Genomic DNA, 20,422 nt, shown 5'->3' on the forward strand with positions numbered 1-20,422 from the left:
TTTTCTCCACCATTCCTCTCTCTCAGCTCTCTGTTGTCGTCCCAGTATCTCTCTGGAGTTACATTTTTAATAAAAGCCCATTCGTAATAACATCAATCGCAAAATCCTATGCATGCCCATTGACAATGTTTTTACCTCAGTTCAGTTTTTCCTTTTCCCCCTCCCAAACCCATTGAGCCCAGGGGAAACTCTGGCAGCGATATATAAAAGCCATATGGCACTACCAAGCAATGCCTCCCACCATGGCAAATACATATTGCAGAGATGTATGACATGCTCAAACTACACTGATATTTGTGAGTAGATTAATGTGACATGCAGGTATCTAATTGCACGAACATATAATCTATTTTTCTGCATTTCAGACACAAATAAGAACGGACTTTTATTTTCTTGATGTTTTCCTGATGAGGCCCAGAAAATATCCTGGAGGCTGAACAGAAGAGATCCCTTTTAGCCTAAATGTAACCCACTACCTCATGTGCCCCCTTCTAACTTCCTATTAAATGATTCATTCTGAGAAAGAGATTGAGGCTACGATGCCATAATCAGTCTCTTATACAACGTCTACTGATCATATTTAACAGAAATGATTTTTTTAATCTGTTTCTGGATTTGAAATCTATGAAGGAGCAATTCTTCTGAGATTCCTCTTTTTTGATATCATTTCTTCTTTTCTTTGGTTTAGTGGTTGCTTTAATCCATCACTTTTGTCTTTTTCTTCCTTTATGTCAAGTGGTGGGAAAACTGGCTGTGACTCAGTGCACTCTTTGTGTATAATAATGCTCTTTTGGGTGTCTGCATCCTTTTGACCTGATTCTGTTGAAATCTGCTGAGACATGTGGTTATCTGTAGATTAGGAGGGATTTGTCCCGTTAAAGTGGGAGATAGGCAGTTGGATATGATTGTCCAAGTGCTGCACTGGACACAAAGGTGTAGTACTGACACACGGACAAATCTTGTAGTGATACATGTACAGCCATGTATATTTTGACTCTGTGGAAGCACCTGGGGCAATGTTAGACTTTTGCAGATCTTGACAGCCGCTTAAAGGAATAAGCAGTCATCAGTTTGTCGGGGTCTCAGTATATCGCCTTAAAAGCAACTATTTCCTCCCATTCCCCTTCATCTGGTTTTGTCTTGTCCTCCAGTCCCGTTAAAATGTTTTTATAGAACCAGAAATAGTTGTTATATTGAGCTTAGAATGACAGACGTTAAAATGGAAGCAAGACCAAACTATTGTCGAGGGAGGCAGCCGAGGTTACAGAGCTGTCAGTCAGAGTTAGTGGGGGCGGGCTCTAAGCTGTCATCCCAGCGTTTCCGTCTCGCCCTACATATCAGGTCACTGGTGCTCTGCAGGCTCTGGGTCTTGGCAGGAGCAAACACACACACTTCTACACACATAACTTAAGCTTCATACGTGCAATTTATTCACTTGTGTGCCCGCACATACACGTTTGCACTTGCGGGCCAACATACCAACTGTGGAACAAAGATTTACAGCTGAGAATAAAAACTGACACAAGTCACATATGAATGTTTCAGGAATCTTTGTGTTGTCAATAGACGCTTTTCAAATTGAATCACCAGGGATGAGACAGATCCTTTGAAACTTTTTAAAATGGTGTAGAGGCCTCCGTAGTCTGTGACAGCAAGTGCAGTTGCTGTACTGAGGGATATCGGATGGGATGGGCTTGAGGTGCTCCTAATTTGGCTGAAAGTAAAATTATTAAGGGTTGGATAATAAAGCTTTCCTCTCGTATTCTCTCTTATCTGAAGTGAAAGTTGCCCACAATCAGTCAGTGCATTAATTTGAGTAGATGTAATGGTAAAGACGTGTGTGTGTGTGTCATAAAGAGAAAAGGCAAGCAAATGAGGTTGCTCACGCATATGCAATTAATGCCCCATTGTTAACATGATGTGTCTGCGGGAGTAATTGGAGTGCATTTAAGGTTGTGTGTGTGTGTGTGTGTGTGTGTGTGTGTGTGTGTGTGTGTGTGTGTGTCCGTATGTGTGCACGACTGTCTGTGATGTCAGACTAGTTCTGTGATTGTAAGTAAATGGTTCAGTTGAATGGAAGAAAGAGTAGGAATGAGAGCTGGTTTGGCTATGTTGCAACAGAACTGCTGAAATCTGTGTGACACACATAAACATGGATGCACACATGCACTGAGTTTGATTATTTGGTGGGTCTGTAAGAGGAGCCCAGAGCAGTCTCTACTTCACTGTGCTGTCTATGAAACATCTGGCGTCATTAGAAGTCAACATTAGGGGAGTTATCAATAGAGAGCTAATAGTGTTTCAAAAACTGACATTGATGGGGTGCTGTGATGTATTAAACCACCTAATTACACTGACTATTACTGTAATGACTGTTTTTCAAGAGATTTACAATTGCAGCTGTGGATGGTAGCCAGTTCAATCACGCTGATAAGTCAGATCGATAGGTGTTGGTTTTATATTACGAACGTTATGAATGTTGTTCGCATGATATGAGATGTTTGCTCCTGATGTATCTTGAATTGATATCAGGAAGGGTCCAAACTAAAAATTATTTTCATCATTAATTCAGTTAGTTTCAGTTCAGGCATCAGTGCTTTTAGCTTAGTAGCAAATGTGACATAGTAAAAAAACAGACTTGCAATTTCTTAAAATTCCACATTTGAATTGCTTGTTTTTGGTTGGTTTGTATTTTTTGATGGTCCATACCCCAAATACAAAGATGTACCACTGAGAAAAGCAACAAATCCTCACATTGGAGGAGCTGAAACCAGAAACCCTTTGGCACTTTGTCACTTAATTAATCGGAAATCATAATTGTTGATTAAGCTGTTGATTAATTTTCTGTTTATGAACCTGCAGCTTACCTGAACGGTTTCAGTGTCAATCTCATTCCTGCCAGAAGGAATTGAAGAAACTTTTTGTTTTGCTGCAAAACAAAATGTTGACACTAGGTTTGTTCACTAGAGTATTAAGTAATATTTCAACATTTTGGGAAAAAAACGTTAATTCACTTTCTTTGCAGAGAGTTTGATTAGAAGATGAACACCACTCTTATGTCTGTACAATATATTGAAGCTGCAGCCAGGGGACGGTTATCTCAGCTTAGCATAAAGAGTGAATCAGTGGGAAAGAATCTGGCTCTTACCAAAGGTAAAAAAAACAAAAAAACATTCCCCCTAATTAACATGTTGTCATAAGATAAGCTTATCACCTGCTGGCTCTAGATTCAGATTCTAGCGCACAGACATAAGAGTGGTGTCAGTTTTCTTGTATATCTCGGAAAAGAACGAAAGGAAATTAGAAAATTTCCCAACTGTTGAACATTTCCTTTAAGGTGAAACAAATAAGCAGTAAGGGGGCTAAGCCGAGAAATGAATGAAAGGCAGTGTGAGTCTGCTTAGAGTTAAGGATTAAGAGGGAAAGGAGAGCAAAAATGTTCTCTTGGGATCTTAAGACCTGGACAAGAAGCTCCTGCTGGGACTTTATGTGTACTGATGTGTGTACTTGTCCGTATGTGTGCATTAGGGCTATGAAGAGCTTTGATTCTCTTCCCCGTTTCATCCCAAACTGCCCGCTTTGCACCAGTAGCTGTCTGCTATGTTACCTGACAGCACAGCCTCAGGACACCATGCGAGTGAGCAAGAACAAGTCTGTGCGTGGAGAAGGGGTAATTGGCATGTCCGTCTGACTGAAAAGCTTGGGCAAAGTGGCAGTGCAGGAGTGGAGCTGATAACATGGCAATTAAGCTGGATGAGACAGACCCCCAATCAGCACAGCATGCTGCAGAGACCCACAGAGACAGGTAGGAGTACAGGGAGTGGATACAGAGTCGGGGAGAATGGGCGAGGGCCCCCAGATGTGAGCTAATTTGTCTCGCTGCTCGACTGAAAACAAGGAAGCTGCTGAAGGGCTTGTACCAAGCATGTCTGACTGTATTGTGTTCAAATACCATTCACTCTCCCACTGAAGACACCTGCTACCGCTGCTGCAGCTGCTGAGGAAATCTTTTGTCGCATCTGAAAGTCAAACACACACCGCACACTTAAAAAGGATGAAGAGTGTCGGAAAAGTTTCAGGTTTACATCTTCCATTGCTTGTTAAAGTAAGGCAGAGATGAAATAGAATGGAGTTATTTTATGTCTCTGTTTCATAGTCTTCGCCAGTGGCGGTGCTGCAATTCTCCACTCACCTGTCCCAGTAGTATTGCTTAAGCCTCTTTGTGTGGCCCCCTGCCACAACCTTTGCATCTTCTACCCACCTTTCTTCTTTATTTTTTTTTTTCTCCTCTCCTTTCCCTCCCCTCTGGAAAAGATTAGAGGCTGCCTCCTGGATCACAACACACGGGAGCACAACAAACTTTAAAAACTTCAAAGCTCTGAGAAATATTTCAGCTGGCTGACAGAAGACATACCACCAGCACTACCTCCACCTCTACCTCCTCCACCACCACCGCCGCTGCTGCCGAGTTGCTCTTCCTAATCATTCATGCTGCTGACGAATCTACAAACTAACTCCCTGTCTGCAATTTTCATTCTCTCTGTCTATCTCAGCTTCAAATTCATTTCAGCGCTCTTTTCTCTCTCTCTCTCTCTGTTTACCTCTCAGCTTCTGTGGAGCATTAACTTTTATCTTTTTTCCACCGGCTCTCCACCCATTCTATAAGCCCATTGCCTCCTCTTTTTCATTGCTTTTTATTTTCTTTTATCCCCTCATCCTGGCCTCTTTGTGTGGATGCAAGGATGGTGGAGAGCAGATTATCAACTAACACTCACAACGGTCATTTATTCACTGCATTGTTTGCCAGCCCCTTGGTGCTCAATAACCTTTGTGTTTATTTGTGCAAGTGTGTGTGCGCGCACGTGTGTGTGTGTGTGTGCTTGTACATTTTGCGCTATCGACAGGTTGTTATTTTTGCCACGCTACATTGCTCAGACATTTCTTCTCTAATATGTCACAGAGGTCTATGAGTACTGATGCACACGCACAAACAAAGTAGGGTACTTGTGTGATAGCAATGGCTTAAGGACACTCAATAAAGTATTGAGTGCTGAACCCCTCCACATCCCAGTCTCTCACCAGGCCACAGCGTGAGTGCACCACATCGATTTATAGACCACATGTGACACCATCACAATGAACTGTAGTCTGTTCTTATTACGGTAGTGTGAACATGTGTGAGTGTGTTGTACACAGGCTCCACTTGGTTCACTCCAGCAAGTTGTGGTGTGAGAGTTCAGTCTAAGGAGCTGACTTCTCAATGGTCAGCCGACAGAGTGTGGTGGATCCCTGCCGGACGGCACTGAAGGCTTTAAGTGAAGGCTTTTGTGTTGTGAGCTCAGGGAACTAGCATGCCATGTTTTGCTTGTGTAAATTGCTTTAATTCCAGTTTGGAAAAAAAGATAATGGAAAAACCTGTTTGTCGGATTGCTTGAATTGCTTAAGCGTTCATTAGCAGACCATCTGGCTTATAGCTCTTGGTTCTAAATGATCAGCTTAAATTGCACTTGAAATCAAAAGATTGTATTTTGATATTGAAATGCACGCACACATTGTTTTTGTTGCTAACTTGCTAAATTACTTATTTCCTGCTGTTAATTCAGAGTTTGCCTTTATCAAGGCTGTGGCGCTAAGTTAAGATGGAAATTGAGTTTTTCAGTGCTTTAATATTTTGTACCCAAACATCCGTTAATCCACTCAGACAGAGCATTTAACCACTCAGAGGAACAGTTGTAAACAAACACTAAATATTTAAAAAGCCAATCTTGTCGAAGCTGAGAAGTTATGTGGCTTCTGTTCATTTCATTTCCCCTATCATTTTGGATTCTTTCCAGTAGAATACAGAGGAGGACAGTCTTCATGACAGGCCAGCTGTGAAGACATTTTACTTCACAGCATGTATTGAGATTTGAAAGCTGAAGAATAATGTGTCATTTCTATGTGACAGCTAAAATTACTGTAATTCAGCATACACGGAACAACATCATACTGGCACTCTCTCACTTTTACTGCATTGAAACATCTGAATTCTTGACTTGTGATCTGCAACTCAAGTTCTCGACAGGATGTTGACTTCGATCAGTTATTTTCTTGCATTTGACCTTTCTAAGCATTAAATTATTCAACCAGACCGGATACAATTTAGCCTAACCTTTATCATACTTGCTTGTGGATATCAATGCCATGTGAGTTTAAAATTGTTTAAACATGCATATAGTTATGCTGTGCCTGCCTGACCTTTTAATGTAATTTTCCCCATTTCGTGCTCTGCGCCATCTGATGCCTCGATCCATTTGGATGTCTGAACCAGGCTAATTTGAATGGATTTATCAAAGGTTTTCATTAAATGTGAAGGATAACAGTGTAGTGGCTTTGTGTGAATAGACTGATCATCTGATTATCTCGCCATTTAGGCAGGCTTGTCGAATAATAATTCAATATCTCATAAACAAGATCATGCGAATACACTCAGATGGTGTGTGCCCTTGAAAGTCTCTGGCACTTAATGCTTCATTAGAAAAATACAGATTTTTTTTTCCCACTGTGATGATTATAAAATGTATTCATCATGCAAATGCAGCGAACTGGAGTTTGTGATCTTCTGTATGTGGACAGGAGCACTATATCAGGGTCAAAGTAGCTGGATTACACCCACGAGTACAGTAGTTTGTAAATTCCAATTTCTCCCTAAGGGTTTGGGTTTCAGAACATGTTCTGCTTACCTTTCTAAGAGCCTAGAAAATCTATTTTCTCAAACTTACTCTTACTCTTGAGCTGTGCATGCATGAACCCAAAGTTCTGGCAAAGTTCAAGCTGTTTTGGTTGGTCTCACATGATTTCTGTCTGTGCTGTCTGGTCTGTGCTCTGAGTTGGACATACTGTGTGCTTCTGTGTGCCCGTCAACTATGGGGTTGTTTGCTCATGTTGCCAGGTCACTCTCAAACTTTGATTGTTGCTTGTTTATTCCTGAATATTTAGAGAAATACTTTAACCTTCAATATCACAATTTGTTTGGGCCACTTAGCAGTAGTAGAATCAAGTTGTCTTACTTTTTCAGTTGAAATAATGAGCATGTTAGCAAACAGTTGCTTATTTACACCTCCAGCAGTCACAGAGCAACATTATCATTCATGTGGAGTCGTGTTTCCCGCCATCTGGTAAATCTAAGTCCAATATTTACTCTCCTTTCAGCTCTGTTTTGCTCCGCACCGTCTCCGGAGGGAAATTCCTGGCTTTTGGGCGGCTAAATGCTCCACCATCTTCAGCAGCTATACGCAAACCATCTCTGTCTGCTGTTTGGTGCTGAGCAAATAGTGTACAGTGGGTTTTTAGAGCGATTTAGCTGAAAACACCTGCCTGCTGCACCCAAAGCGACTGTATAAGAGCAGTGAGACTGAAGCAAAATAGTAAAGTTGTAGGCTGAATAGCTAAACAACGAGCTGAATTCCCACTATAAAGCTGGGGGGAGCTGCAGGGTGATATTTTTCTGTAAGATCATCACTACAAGTGATCACATTGTTTAAATGAAAATATCTCTTAAAGCTGCTTTAAGATTTGACAGGGCGTTTTAGGGTTTTCACTGAAAGATGAGAAACCTCAATGCACATGCACATCTGTGTCCCAGTTTTGAGTCTTGTACTAGTTTTGATCTCATTCAGGATACGTCTACGTGGAACATGAAATTATTCATCTGAGTATAGGTGTGTCTTTGATTCTTTCACCACTCATTTCTGTACCTACTGAGTTACCTTAACAGTTTAGCATGAACACAGTTTGGTTTCTGGCTGCCTGAACTCTGCTGCTTTTGCAGGATTATGCTTCTCCTACTGAAAAGGAAGGTGAAAGAACAAAACAATTAATGGCTTACTGTTACCATCTGCCTCAAGGATGGCAACAAAAAGGGAAGCCTCATACAGATTAACCAATGAAAAAGTACTTTATTCAACTCAAATTAATAAACATAATAAATAACCAAAGGGGATGGGCTCATAGGAGAGGCATCAGTCATGTTAGTGATGTATGGATGAGTGAAGATATGGTGTCATGCATGTTGGATGGTGCAGCAAACCAAACAAAGGAAAAAAAGGTTGAGGATGCTGCAGGCCCAACCGAGAGAGAGACTGAAACTCCCAGAAGGGCAGTCTTTTATGTCTTATTAGAGAGCCCGCCCAGATGGGCAGGTGAGAGCAAGCAACCCTCCCAGCTCCTCGTACGAGCCAGCTCCCAGGATCTGCCAAACAAACAGACAGGCAGAATGGGAGGGATCGTCACAATTAACATCAACATGTAGCTATTATTATTTATAAAGATTTTCTTTGTGTTACTTACTAACTACTGCGTAAATTGAGTTGGCAACACATTTGCACACATGGCTTCGAATCATAGACAAGCTGGACAAGACGTTTATACATATGCAAGTTTCTAAAAAACCACGCATTGTAACACACAAAAACCGCTCCGTAAACTAGAGAACTAGTGCACTCAGTGATCTTGTCATTCCCCCAGCTTGATCAAACCTGATCAAATCTCACATCCTATTACTTGACCTCGTCCCTCTCCTCCTTCTCTATCCTCCCCATCCCTCCTCCTCCTCCTCCTCCCTTCTCCTGTGACATTCATTCTGAATTATCGATTGCCGGTGAGATCTAATCTGTCCTCCCCTGTCATCATATGAGGACTTGGCTGTGAAGGGGAGGAAAGCAACAGACAATCACATGATCTCATATGCTCATCATTTCACTTCCTCTTTTTCCTTCTTCATTTCCTGATGCAATTAATATCCTCTCCTCTGTACCCATTTGTTGTCTTTTTGTTCCTATATTTATCCTGGGATTCATTCTTTCATCCTTTTAAAAGGGCACAAACCATGTCAGACCCCCGTATCCTATCTCCCAGTCTGGGTCACTCTTCCTTTTCCTCCTCTTGTGTGAAACGTGAAGTGAGCTCCTTTCAGCAGGAGTGGATATGACAGCCAGAGGCCTCGGGTGGAGGAGTCAGGTGGACTGTGTTTGTGTGCGTGCCTGTCTGTGTGTGTGTGTTTTATCTAAAGTGATCTGCAATTGTATGTTCTCTAACACAGTGATGGATAATCAATAGGTCTGTCTGTCTCTGTGGAAGTACGGACGGACCCAGAGAAGAGAGTTGGAGAATAAAAGTCATCCTGTCCTCAATGATGGACCTTTGAGGGTTTTTTTTCTTTTTGCTCTGCCTAAACTGTCACACCAGCCTTTTGTTGTTCTCTGCTCTGTGCTTTTCGAGGGTGCAGATGGACGTTTACAGTGGCTAGCAGAACTCCAACTCCACATGTGTTCTGGGCTACACTGTGTATTGTGCCTTGCCTTAAATGCCCTGCATTTTAAATCCATAGCTCAGCCTCCATCCACATGGCAGCATATACAGGCTCTATACAGGCAGCTTTATTCCGATCCACTGGCCTAAAGTAAAGCAGACAGGAATTGTACAGATGTGTGGATATGCGAGCCCTCATGCTGACATCGTGAGTCACATTCACGTATGCACGAGCATGTCGGCATTCGCGAACACACACAATCGTACACCCAGATTTAGTTGGCATTTCCCTAGTTGGTGTGTTGTTATCTTCAATCAGTCTGCGTTGAGGATGTCCATTGTTTATTCCCATTTCTCTATCTGCGTGTTCCCATGACACTGATAGTTTGTGAGAGGTAAACCTCAGCCCCAGCGTCTGCGTCAGTGTCTCATGTCAGAGTGGGTAATAGACTGCAATGCATCATGGGAAAATCCCCTGGGGTCCTGGGTTTTATATTTATTTTTAAAGCTTCAACCAGAATTATTCTTTTTTTCCTCCCCCGCTCTTTCAAAATGGAGTAATTTCATGGCTCATTCCTGGGGTTAAGACCGGGTCTGGTGGAGTGGAAGAGTTGTAAATAGTCCGCTGCTTTTCCCCCTACATACTATAGGACCAACAAATCTGGATCATTGGTAGATGTACTAGACATGGTGGGAGTTGGCAACATTGGTCTGTTCAAGTCTATATTTAGGACTTCAGGTTTAATGTGTTACACAGGCATGAAATCACTGCGTGATGAAGTTTCAACCCCTTGAAGATTACAGGAATGAGGATGACTGTGATTTTTTTTTTTCGCTTCTCTTTCATATAAAACTTGAAGTGTAAATAGAAATTGTATCTTTGAGTTGAATAAGAGGTGCTTGGTAGGGAGGGAGTTGATGCCAATATCATGCTGCTGAAATACCATGGCACCCTCTCTGTGATGCCTGAAATAAAGTGGATTAACCAGACCACTTGCCTTATCCTCCATGCGAGAGGATGAGGCAAACGCACACTCACACGCGCCCCCTGAAGTTGACGCCAAGGTTATGCAAAAATCTAACTTCTACAAAAAAGCCTACACAGCAAAATAGTCCACATGGACTAATTTAGATGCTCGCTTTTGGAGTCAAATGAGTAATGTCCAGTGATGCCATGTTAATCTACCGTGGGATTTGGCTTGGAACGACCTTCCAGGCCGCCGTACCTAACAGCTTAATTACCTTTTCAAAAGGGAATACCTGTGAGATTTAGCAGCCACTCTGAACGGCAGATATGCTGCTCAGTCAAGAGGAGGTGATATGTGGTCACACTTCACTAGGCTGAGTCGTATTGACCTACCTACCCTCTGCACACACACACAAACACCTGTCTGACTCTTTGCCCTTGATTTTGGTATCTCCACCACCAACAGTTCACTCTCTTTCCCTCCACCTTTTTCTCAATATGTAAAACTGATTTTACAGATTCCTGAGCTTTTAAAATTACACTACATAACATCTTCCTCTTTCTTTTTTATTCACTGACTGCAACTCAGAGGACATATATCATGTTTTTCGTTTTTTTAATCCTGCCTCCCTTCATCCACCCTCCATCATCCCTTGTCTTCTCTCCCCTCCCTCGACTGGAGGTGATAAAAATCATCATCAAGGGCAGCGAGAGATAATACAACACCAGTTAGTGACAAATAGGACAGGAGAGTTGGCGGTTGTCCAGGTGAGGTTAGGATGGTAATCATATCAGAATCCAAAGATAAAGATTAAAGACACCAAACTTTAATGCAGATAGATCTACAGCTAAATCCTATTATTCTGCCTAATTTAGAAGATATAAATGCATTTTCTGGAAGCTTTGAGACTCTAAAAGCAACCAGGAGATGCACACATTTCAATGTCATTTCCAAAGAGACGTCAGTTGGAAGGTATGGATATTTAATCGCTTTTGGCTGCTTCAAAATTCTCAGCCGTATCCTGTGCCAGGAGGTTAAGCCGACCAAGTCCATTGAAGCTTGCAAAATGAGCACTTTGTCTTTGCTTCATGACTGCTGGAGGTGGCAAGGTCTGGCGTCGTGGCAGAGATTGAAATTTCAGTGGAACTGGGTAGCCATGATGCTGCATTTCCTCATCTTCATAGCGATGCCTATAAAGTCCAGGGTCGTCTTTGTCAAATAATGGGGAAGCTCTGTCTTTAACAGCTTGTGAAATTAAGTTGTTTTGTGGTCTATTAACACGCTTCCCTGACTGCTCTCTGAGCTCTTTCACCCTACCACAGTTTGATCAGTTTACTCTCACTTTGCATGGATGTATTTGCTAATTTGTAACACAGAGCTCTCTTTCTCTTTCTTGTCTGTCTTGTTTTTGCTTTTGCGCTTTATCTGGTCTCTTCGTGTGAGATTGACAGGTCTTTAGGGCTGCAAGGCGCTTAGCTTCCCACGTTCCTTCCTCCTGTCTCCTCCCCCTCAGTCTGACTGGCAGTAATTACATCACGGCCGGGCTCGGTTTGTCCCGACGACCCCAAAGACCTGACAACCAGAAAGAGTCAGAGAAGCACACACAGAGAGACGCAAAGAGAGAGAGAGGGAGAGAGAAGCAGAGCAACAAGACGATAATGCTGCATAAGAAGATAAAAAAAGTAACAGCATATAGAAATTGGCAAAGCGCAGAGTGCAGAGAAAGGAAGCGGTATACGAGGTGAGGCAGAAAAGGTTACACATCAGTGATTCCTGACAGGCCTTTCTTGTTTTTCATCTCTACTCTCTTTTTCATTCCTCCATCATGGCTGTGTGAACTCTGTATTCAGCGCTGCACACTTGAACAGACTTCTATGTTGAGAAAAGTTGCCCACCTCATTACTCTCAACGGCAACCAGGTGGTTACCACAAGCTGGTCTCAGTGGCATGTTGTGCAAGTGTGAAATGAATAGGAAGGCCCTCGTTGGTGGAAACAGTTGCAGTTTTTACCTCTGTTTTTTTGTTTTGATATAACATATGCAATAGTTATATCTTCATGCCTGTTCACCTCCCCTTAAATAAGTAAGTAAGAGGTATGGAAAGATGGGGCATGCTCCAGTGCAGATAAACACCTAAAGAATCACAGAGACAAAAGGATGAACACGTTGTAAAAGACCTTATATTACCTTTCATACTTGTTCAAATGGCTCCAATCTCTCTTTTTTTTTTAAATCTGGTCCCTAAGGAGGACAGAGGAAAAGAAATTAAGAAGTCAATCGTAGGAGATTAAATGAGGCTTGTCTCAAAGACATTGTTCTTTTGTGAAGAGGCTTTTAACGAATGCAACATTTAATATGCCTTGCTCTAATTTTAGCTCCATCGTCAGTGATTTTGTCTCTAACTGTTTACAGACACACACAAAACCGCAGATTTTTGGGAGAAATCCAGTTAACAGAGGAAATTGGAGAATGCTTACATGCACTGCAAGCCTGCTTTTACTTGCAGCTGGTAACAGTAATGCTTTCTCTTCTAGCATATTTTTATTCCAAGTATCTTAATAGTGTTTCTTGGGAGTTTCTGGACTAGAATGGCTCAGAGGGACTCTTTGAATGCAACTTAATTATTGTAGGTTCAGTTTTTGTTGTACTTTAGATTTAATTATTTTGACTACAGCGATGTGTTACTACTATAAGTAATGATATTTTCTTTCATCCCTATACTGCTAAGTAATGGGTTCCTTGCTTATGTGACGTTATAAAAACCGAGTTGCTGCAGAAACCTGACTACCAGTCTACTTAAACTTCTCTTTATCTGTTACTATCATGCATTCCCTTGACCTTTACTGTTCCCCTTTGCTGTCTCCTTTCTGTTGGGCCCAGCTCATGAGCTGTCACATCCTCTTTTATCATAAACACAACTAATAAATCAGTGCTGAGGTGCAATAAGGGAAGCAATGGCTGCGTTTCTCAAATTCAAAATAAACCCACTACCACAGATAACTAAGCGTCATACAGTAGCCTGTTCAACTTGATGTGAACTGCAGAAGATGCCCTGTGGCTCAGAGGACATAGCTGTCCTCTGACCTTTATCTGACAACTTGTCTGCTTCGTACAGTGGACACACAGTCCATGGAAGAAAATGGGAAAGGATAGACAGAATGAAGGAAGAAAAAAATCAAATATTCATGATGATGGATTTAAATAATCAAGGACTAATCTAGCAAGAGAGACACAATTCCAAAAATCATGCGCTGCCTCTGTGAATATGCACTCAGCATAATTGGAGATCACAGTGGAGCACTGCTGCCCACCGCCATCACCAAAACAGCCATCTGTTTGTAGCTGTATGAGAGTCGGTACACAAAGCATGTAATCTGGAGTGAATGCAGCCTGTTAAGCTCTTAGAGGATTATCAATTATTTATTTTAGTTTTTTTTTTTAGTGTTCCTGTTGCTCAGTTCATAGACAACATGTATGCAAACCCCTCAAACAAAGACAATATAAAGTGAGTGCTTATCAGTATCTGTTTCTCTCCCTCCGCTTGTCTCTCTCCCTTTTTCTCTCCTCTTCTTCTTCCTTTCCCTCATCTCAGCGGCGTCCAGCTTCAGTTTTTGCCGTGCCTCCCTGGAGCACACGGTGTCTGCTGAGGAGCTGAGCTACCAGCTGCCGCGTCGCGCCGGAGGCAGCAACCTGACCTGGCACGACGGCCGTGGCCAGAAGACAGCACACACACGCACTGTCAAACTACTGCAGCAGCCCGGCACAGAGGGCATCCAGGTATAAAGACGTCCACACAAACAGACCAGAGGCAGTGTGCATGAGTGTTGCCACTGCATGTGAATGACTTTCAAATGCGGTTTTGCTAAAATAAGTCATTCAGGCAACAAGGGACAGCTCAGAATTGGGTAGGTGCGACCATAACAAACACGGAAAGAGAAAGAAAGCTATTGAGGCCTAAGCCTTACTCGTTTTCACTCGCTGTGAAATGCTTTATACACAATCTGTCAGTGATTTTGGATTCCTAAGTGGAATGAATTCCAGTCACTGGGAATCACAGCAGCATAGGAGAAGACAACATGCCTTATATTTGCTACAATCTAAAAAGGGAGACTTTCTTCTCCAATCATACTTTGCAGTAGCTTGGGGTCAGTACAGCCAGTTCCACTTTTGGCTTGTGTTTTTAGTGGTTTATTTCTGTCATGTCAGGGCATAATTTGGTAGCAGAACTTAAGTTATGGGGGTTATGTGGGGTTTTTTTAACAGAAGTTATGATTAGTATCACAGTTTACTTGTGCAATTTTGAATTATGTCTCATCATGGTGGTAAGGGAAATATTTTGATGAAGTAGTTTGAACTTTTCTTTAAGAAGCTGAGTTAAGAAAACATTATTTCCCTTGAGGGGAGCTTTGCTGTAATTTAATATTGTCCAGTGTAAATCAACTGGTAGCTCATAAAAGCTATGTGTGTATTTTCAAAGCAGCATCTCTAACTATATGAATGGAGCTGTCCAGACTAGGGCTGGGAAAATCCATATGTAGCACTACACTGTGGCAGATAATGTGTTATCAGAGAGACAAGAGAGAACATTAGTGCATCCGCTTCAGTGCTGCATCTCTAGCTGTCAAATTTCAGTGCTAACAAGAAGTCTAATTGTTTTACCTTGTACATAACGTTGGCTGGTCTCTCCTGAGCTTGTGGAAGATACCACCTGCTTATGTAAGGGAGGAGTGGTACAAGACCTGTGACTTCACTCCATGTGATGTAACTGTACTTGTACAATGCACCACACACTGCTTAGAAAATAGACATAAATGTGCAGTCAATACTGTATGTCTAAAAATCTAATTTATTCCAGTGTCTTCCCTGAAAGCTCAACAACGGCTTCAATTTAATATTACTGACTGGTATAAACAGTGGCTATTGGTTGGTGAGGAATGTCTGCTTGGAGGCTCAGTGTCTCAGCACTATAATGTAAGCACAGCAGCCAGAGCACCATTTACTTCCACACATTGCTCTAATGCAAAATGGAATCCCATCTGTGCAGCACCAGAGAAGGGCAAAACAACGAGGAAAAAGATCTATTTTAAGACATTCTGCTTGTGTTTGACCTAAAACAGCATATGACACAACAGCCTCCTTCCTGGCTCCTATTCCTCCCTCACATGAAAGAGAGCAGATAGCCCAGCGGAGGTCATTTGTTTAGTCTCCCCAGTGCCTTTAAGAAAGTTTGCTGTGAGGTTGTGAGATGTACATATGCACTGCAAGATTGTTCAATAATTCATAAAAGTGTGCCCCCTCAGCTATAAAAGCTATAAAAGGCTTAATAAAAGACGAGTGGGAAGCTGTTTCCATGTGATTACACAGAGACTGGATAATTAAACCTCCTCTATACCATGAGAAGTAAGGCTTATCATTTCCTTGTGGCAACAAGCCTCTTTATGCATTATTCAACAACTGGGAGAGCCGTCCAGCTCTCTGAAGTGTGCGTGTGTGCGTGTGTCTGTGCATTCACAAAATATTTTCAATGTCCATTTGTGCTTCTATAATTTCAAGTCTGTGAATCTGTATTTATGGGCATGTATTTGCGTGTGTGTGCGTGTGTGAGTTGTGTGGATTGGTTTTTGTGTGTCCAGTCCTCTCAGGAGTGATGATTAGATTATTCTCCATTACGCTGGTTATGCACACATCAGCTGTAATGAGGGAGCCAGTTAAGTGAAATACAGCTCAGCGTCAGTATAAGGTGGGACCCAGGGAATCTTCTTTATCTGTTTAACAAAGCTAATAAAGCACATTATGCACTCATATGCAAACTTCTGTGCATGCACACACACACACAGACACACGTTGTTGCAGACCAGACAGTCAGACAAGACAAGCATATATATATCTATTCATCATTCAAAATGTAATATTCAGCATTTATCTTTTTCATCTACCTTGTTTCATTTGAAATGAGAAAAATAAGAATACCAACAATAAACAATTATATTTATTCCCTGTACAGTGGTTTTTCTGTAACTTTCTGGGAATGAAATTCAGTGTCTTGAAACAAGACAGAATAAGGCTGATTGCTGGACTAGAACGTGTAGAAAATGACATTTAAAACAAGTTAATTTGTCGTGTAAACAGGTGAAATGATGTCATCACCCACCGGCAACCACTGACTCAATGACAGCCTAAATGATTTCTTAAAATAGAGGTTATATTCTCATTTGTGCTGTTACATTGCTGCAGGTGGACCTGTATGCAGACCTATCTGCTAATAGGATTTTTCCAAATAATGACTCATTGTGTAGTTGGCATACCCTCTGTGCCATCCTTGAATTGGCTGTTGTTTGGGTAGCCAGATGGGCTGAAGGGAGGGGTTTGTGGGTGGCTCATTTTGTTGTCTGACACACAGCTTGTGGGTGACCCTTTAGATGAGATTGGGGAATAGGTGGAATAGCAGAGACACAATTTAGGAAGTAACAGCAGCCACTGTGCCTTCTTTCTCTATATCAGAACCAAGCCTATTATAGGAAATAAGGGCCTTATTCACTAATTTGCCATGCTGGGCGGGCAAACGAGAAAGACCAGTCTGTGATTATTTTTCCCTCCTCATTACAGAACACAGTGGCTGACCTTTTTCGGCTGACACCAACACAAAGCAGTAAACTGACAGAGAAAACACATACAACACAAAGCCTTCTAACGTTGACCACTCCTACAAGAAATCGAATAGCTTGGATTTTTAAGGTGATTATCTCCAGTCAAGCTCATTATTTTAGCCACCAAGTATATGAAATCCACCAGTAGTTACTGTTGTTGTGATTGTCTTGCTTGTCTGCTTTGGTAATGCTAACTGAACGACGCTGTTAAACTGATGTCAAACTCCACCTAATGTGCACTACTGTGGTCTACATAGTGTCAGTATGTTCCGATCACTTTGATGATCCCCTGACTTTTTATCGAGCACCATCATCAGATCAAAAGTCCCGTTTGTCCAGTAGGCTACTTTGGTTTCACCAAACCTGCAGGACTAATGGCATTCACCCTCCACTGTCCTTCGTGTTTAGTGCTAGTTAGGAGTAATGTTAGCATGCTAACACAATAAACAAGGATAGTGTAATGGTACTCCTCCTTAGCATCAGCATGTTACCACTGACATGAGCATTAGCATTAGATCAAAGCACTGCTGTGCCTACCTATAGCTTCATATAGCCAGGAGCACCATCACTCAAATAGATTGCTTTTCATATTTGTCACTTTATGCCAAATCGGTAGGGAGATATTTTCGTTTTATTGATTTCAAAATTGGCCAGTGTGGGGACAGTGAAGCAGCTGTCACTGACTTCAATAGAACCAATGAGACCGTCCTCTCTAGAAACACAACAGCATGGGTGCTCTGTTCAAAATCCTACATGATGTTTTTTCTGATAAGCGACCTCTTGTTAAGCAAATAACGATCCTCTCTAAGATGGTGGTTGGGCTTGACTTTGACACCAGAGGCCATGGTTTGCATCAGATGTCCTTGCAACATGCAGCACTGGTTTCTTTTTAGTTTCTGTTACCCTGTCCACCTGTACTTTTACATTTTTATTTGCCTAAACTAAACCTTAACCATGCAAATGGCAGATCAAACAACCCTAACATGAATGCTTTCTTGCTTGTTGTCATCCAGCCGATAGGGTCCCCAGATCAGAAAATGCTAAAAAGGGTAATTTTTGAAAGCATTAATTGCATATATTGTTGTTTAGGTGGGAGGACTTTTTTTTTCTTTTTGGAGGCACTGCCATGGTGGCTGATAGCTGCACTGGTAGTGATGATGCAGTGGAGAAGAGAGGTTCGAAAGACACAGCAGAGAGACACAGAGAAAAATAAGAGAGCTGCTGGGCAGTCAGGCAGAAATGCTTTAGCTTGTATTGTCCTTGTCCTGCCACTCAGTGATGTGTGGCTCTGTCCGAGACACATGTTTGACTCATGCTAAATAGAGAGCTTTGTGAAAATCCCATCTGGTCCTTTGTCCTCCCACTGAGAGCTCGCTCATATTCGCATGAGTGCAAGACATTTACAAACTCTGAGTCCCGAGGACGGCCAAAGGCAGAGTTGCACGAAGGTAATGGCGGCTGACAGTTCACACACCCGTACACGCTCTGTTCCACAGGAACAATCAAGCAGACACTTAGAAAAGCTCGCACATAAACATTGTCAGAATGACACACTGAAACACACATATGCACAGGACTAGACTGAGCAGTGGGAGACACAAAGGTGCTAAATGATGCAACAGAAACTGCCAGGGACAAAGGGGAGGATTCAGCGTTGGTGAGAGGAGAGGAATGGAGGATAAGATGAAATGAGAAGTGGGGGAAAGAGGTGCGAAGGAGATATGAAAGATCATGTGTCAGGATCTGTCAGGGTCTTTGGGATAAGAGAGACAGATTGAAGATCCGATTCTATAATGACAGCAGAGCAAAGGATAGAGCAGTACAGTAGATGGGGAATATAGGAGGAGAGAGTTGGCAGGTCAGACTGCAGAGCACACATAGAAGATAGAGGAGGTGTTTAGTATCCTGTGGAGAAATAAAGTGGCAGCAAGAAAAGATGCAGAGCAGAGAGGGAAAGGCAAGTGTGACCTACAGTGCATGATGTGCAGATTATAAAACATAGATTCATTCACTAAAATACCCCCCACACACACACACACGCGCGCACACACACACGCACAGATTTTTACTGCTAATTGGCGTAGCATCATTGATCAGTCTCAGGCAGGGTGTGGATGAACAGAGACAGAGGCAGGCATCGGAAGAGAGGTGTTACCGGTCACAAAGAGTACATTTTAAGGATTCCCCACGCTCCCCTGACTTTCGGCTAATCCCAAATTCAGATACACTGAGAGGCACGGCGTGTATACACACTCGCAAACACACACACACACACACACACACACACTGAGAAACACAGGCACTTAAATGGACAAAAAGTAACACAGTGCACAGAAGTCGAGGCAGAAGAAAGATCGAAAGAAGGAAACGAGAGGGGAGAACGGGGGGGGGGGAGTGTCAGGCAGGCAGAGGATAAAATTTATGAGGAGCAAGTAGAAGGGGGGATAAGAGACATGATAGAACAAAGTAAGCAGGGAAGGACAAATAAGCTGTTCGAGGATACAAACAGAATGATCAATAGAGAAGTGCAGAGAAGAAAGTCAGAGTATGTGGGCGAGGAAGGGAAAAAGGGTTTGAGGAAGACAGGGAATAAGACAGAGATAGAACTTTACTTTCCAACATTTTGGTCAGTATGGGAGTTGTGTAAGTGTGTGGCTTCAAGGTACAAAATATTCCTTTTACCGGCATTGTTAAAGCTCATTAATCAAGTTATAAGTTGTTTGTTTAATCTGTGCAAAAACTAAAGTGTAAAAATGATAAGTTGTGGTTCATGGGGCTGCAGTCCTCGTTGGTTGTTGCATGTCGCTGTTTCCTTGAATTCGATTTAACAAATAAGATACTGTAACATGTTAATCAGAGAACTTTAGAGCGACTGCTGCCTTCTGTTAGAGGCAGGCTAACTATTTCCAGTCCTTATGCTGAGCTAAGCTAATCATCTCCCAGCAGTGGCGTCATATATACCGTACAGACATGAGAGTGAAATCAAACTTCTTATCGAACTCTCAGCAAGAAAATGAATGTTTCCCAAAATGCTTTACTATTAAGTGTTTTGCAGCATAATTGAACATGGACATGTATCAGAAGGAATATTTTGTTGATGAATACAGGTTATTAAAGCAGTGAACAGTTAAATATAGTTGGTTTACCGCCCCTTACATTTTAGTGCTGACTGTAACATATCACTGCATATCTATTACCTTCCCCCTCCTTCTCTCCCCCCTCACTGCCCTCCACCTCTCATTAGACTTCCGCTCCACATACAGCCTCCACTTTGCCTATGCCTCCTCTCCCGCTCAGCTCCATCTCCCCCTCCTCCCCCCCTCTATGTAATGAATGAGGGAGCTCCTTCCGCCGGACAGAAGTAGGTCTCGAGAGGAGTGGGGGAGGCAGTAAAGGGTGAACGGGGACGACAGAGAACTGGCCAGAGGAGATACACTCTGATGGATGGCCAAAGAACGGTGCAAGAAGAGCGAGAGAAGGGGAGATGATGGGGAGCTATCATTCCATTTCCCTTCTGTCT

General features: G+C 42.3%; 1 protein-coding gene across 1 annotated transcript in view; it reads left to right on the forward strand.

Annotated features, from left to right (window-relative positions):
• samd10b (sterile alpha motif domain containing 10b) overlaps window positions 1-20,422 on the forward strand; it is a 46,191-nt gene that overhangs the window by 6,698 nt on the left and 19,071 nt on the right. The window contains exon 2 of the mRNA XM_070838947.1: window positions 13,848-14,032. Coding sequence (XP_070695048.1) covers window positions 13,848-14,032 — 185 coding nt within the window. The remainder of the gene's footprint in view (window positions 1-13,847; window positions 14,033-20,422) is intronic.

The sequence above is a fragment of the Pempheris klunzingeri genome, chromosome 11 (assembly GCF_042242105.1).
Source record: "Pempheris klunzingeri isolate RE-2024b chromosome 11, fPemKlu1.hap1, whole genome shotgun sequence".
Lineage (NCBI taxonomy): Eukaryota > Metazoa > Chordata > Actinopteri > Acropomatiformes > Pempheridae > Pempheris > Pempheris klunzingeri.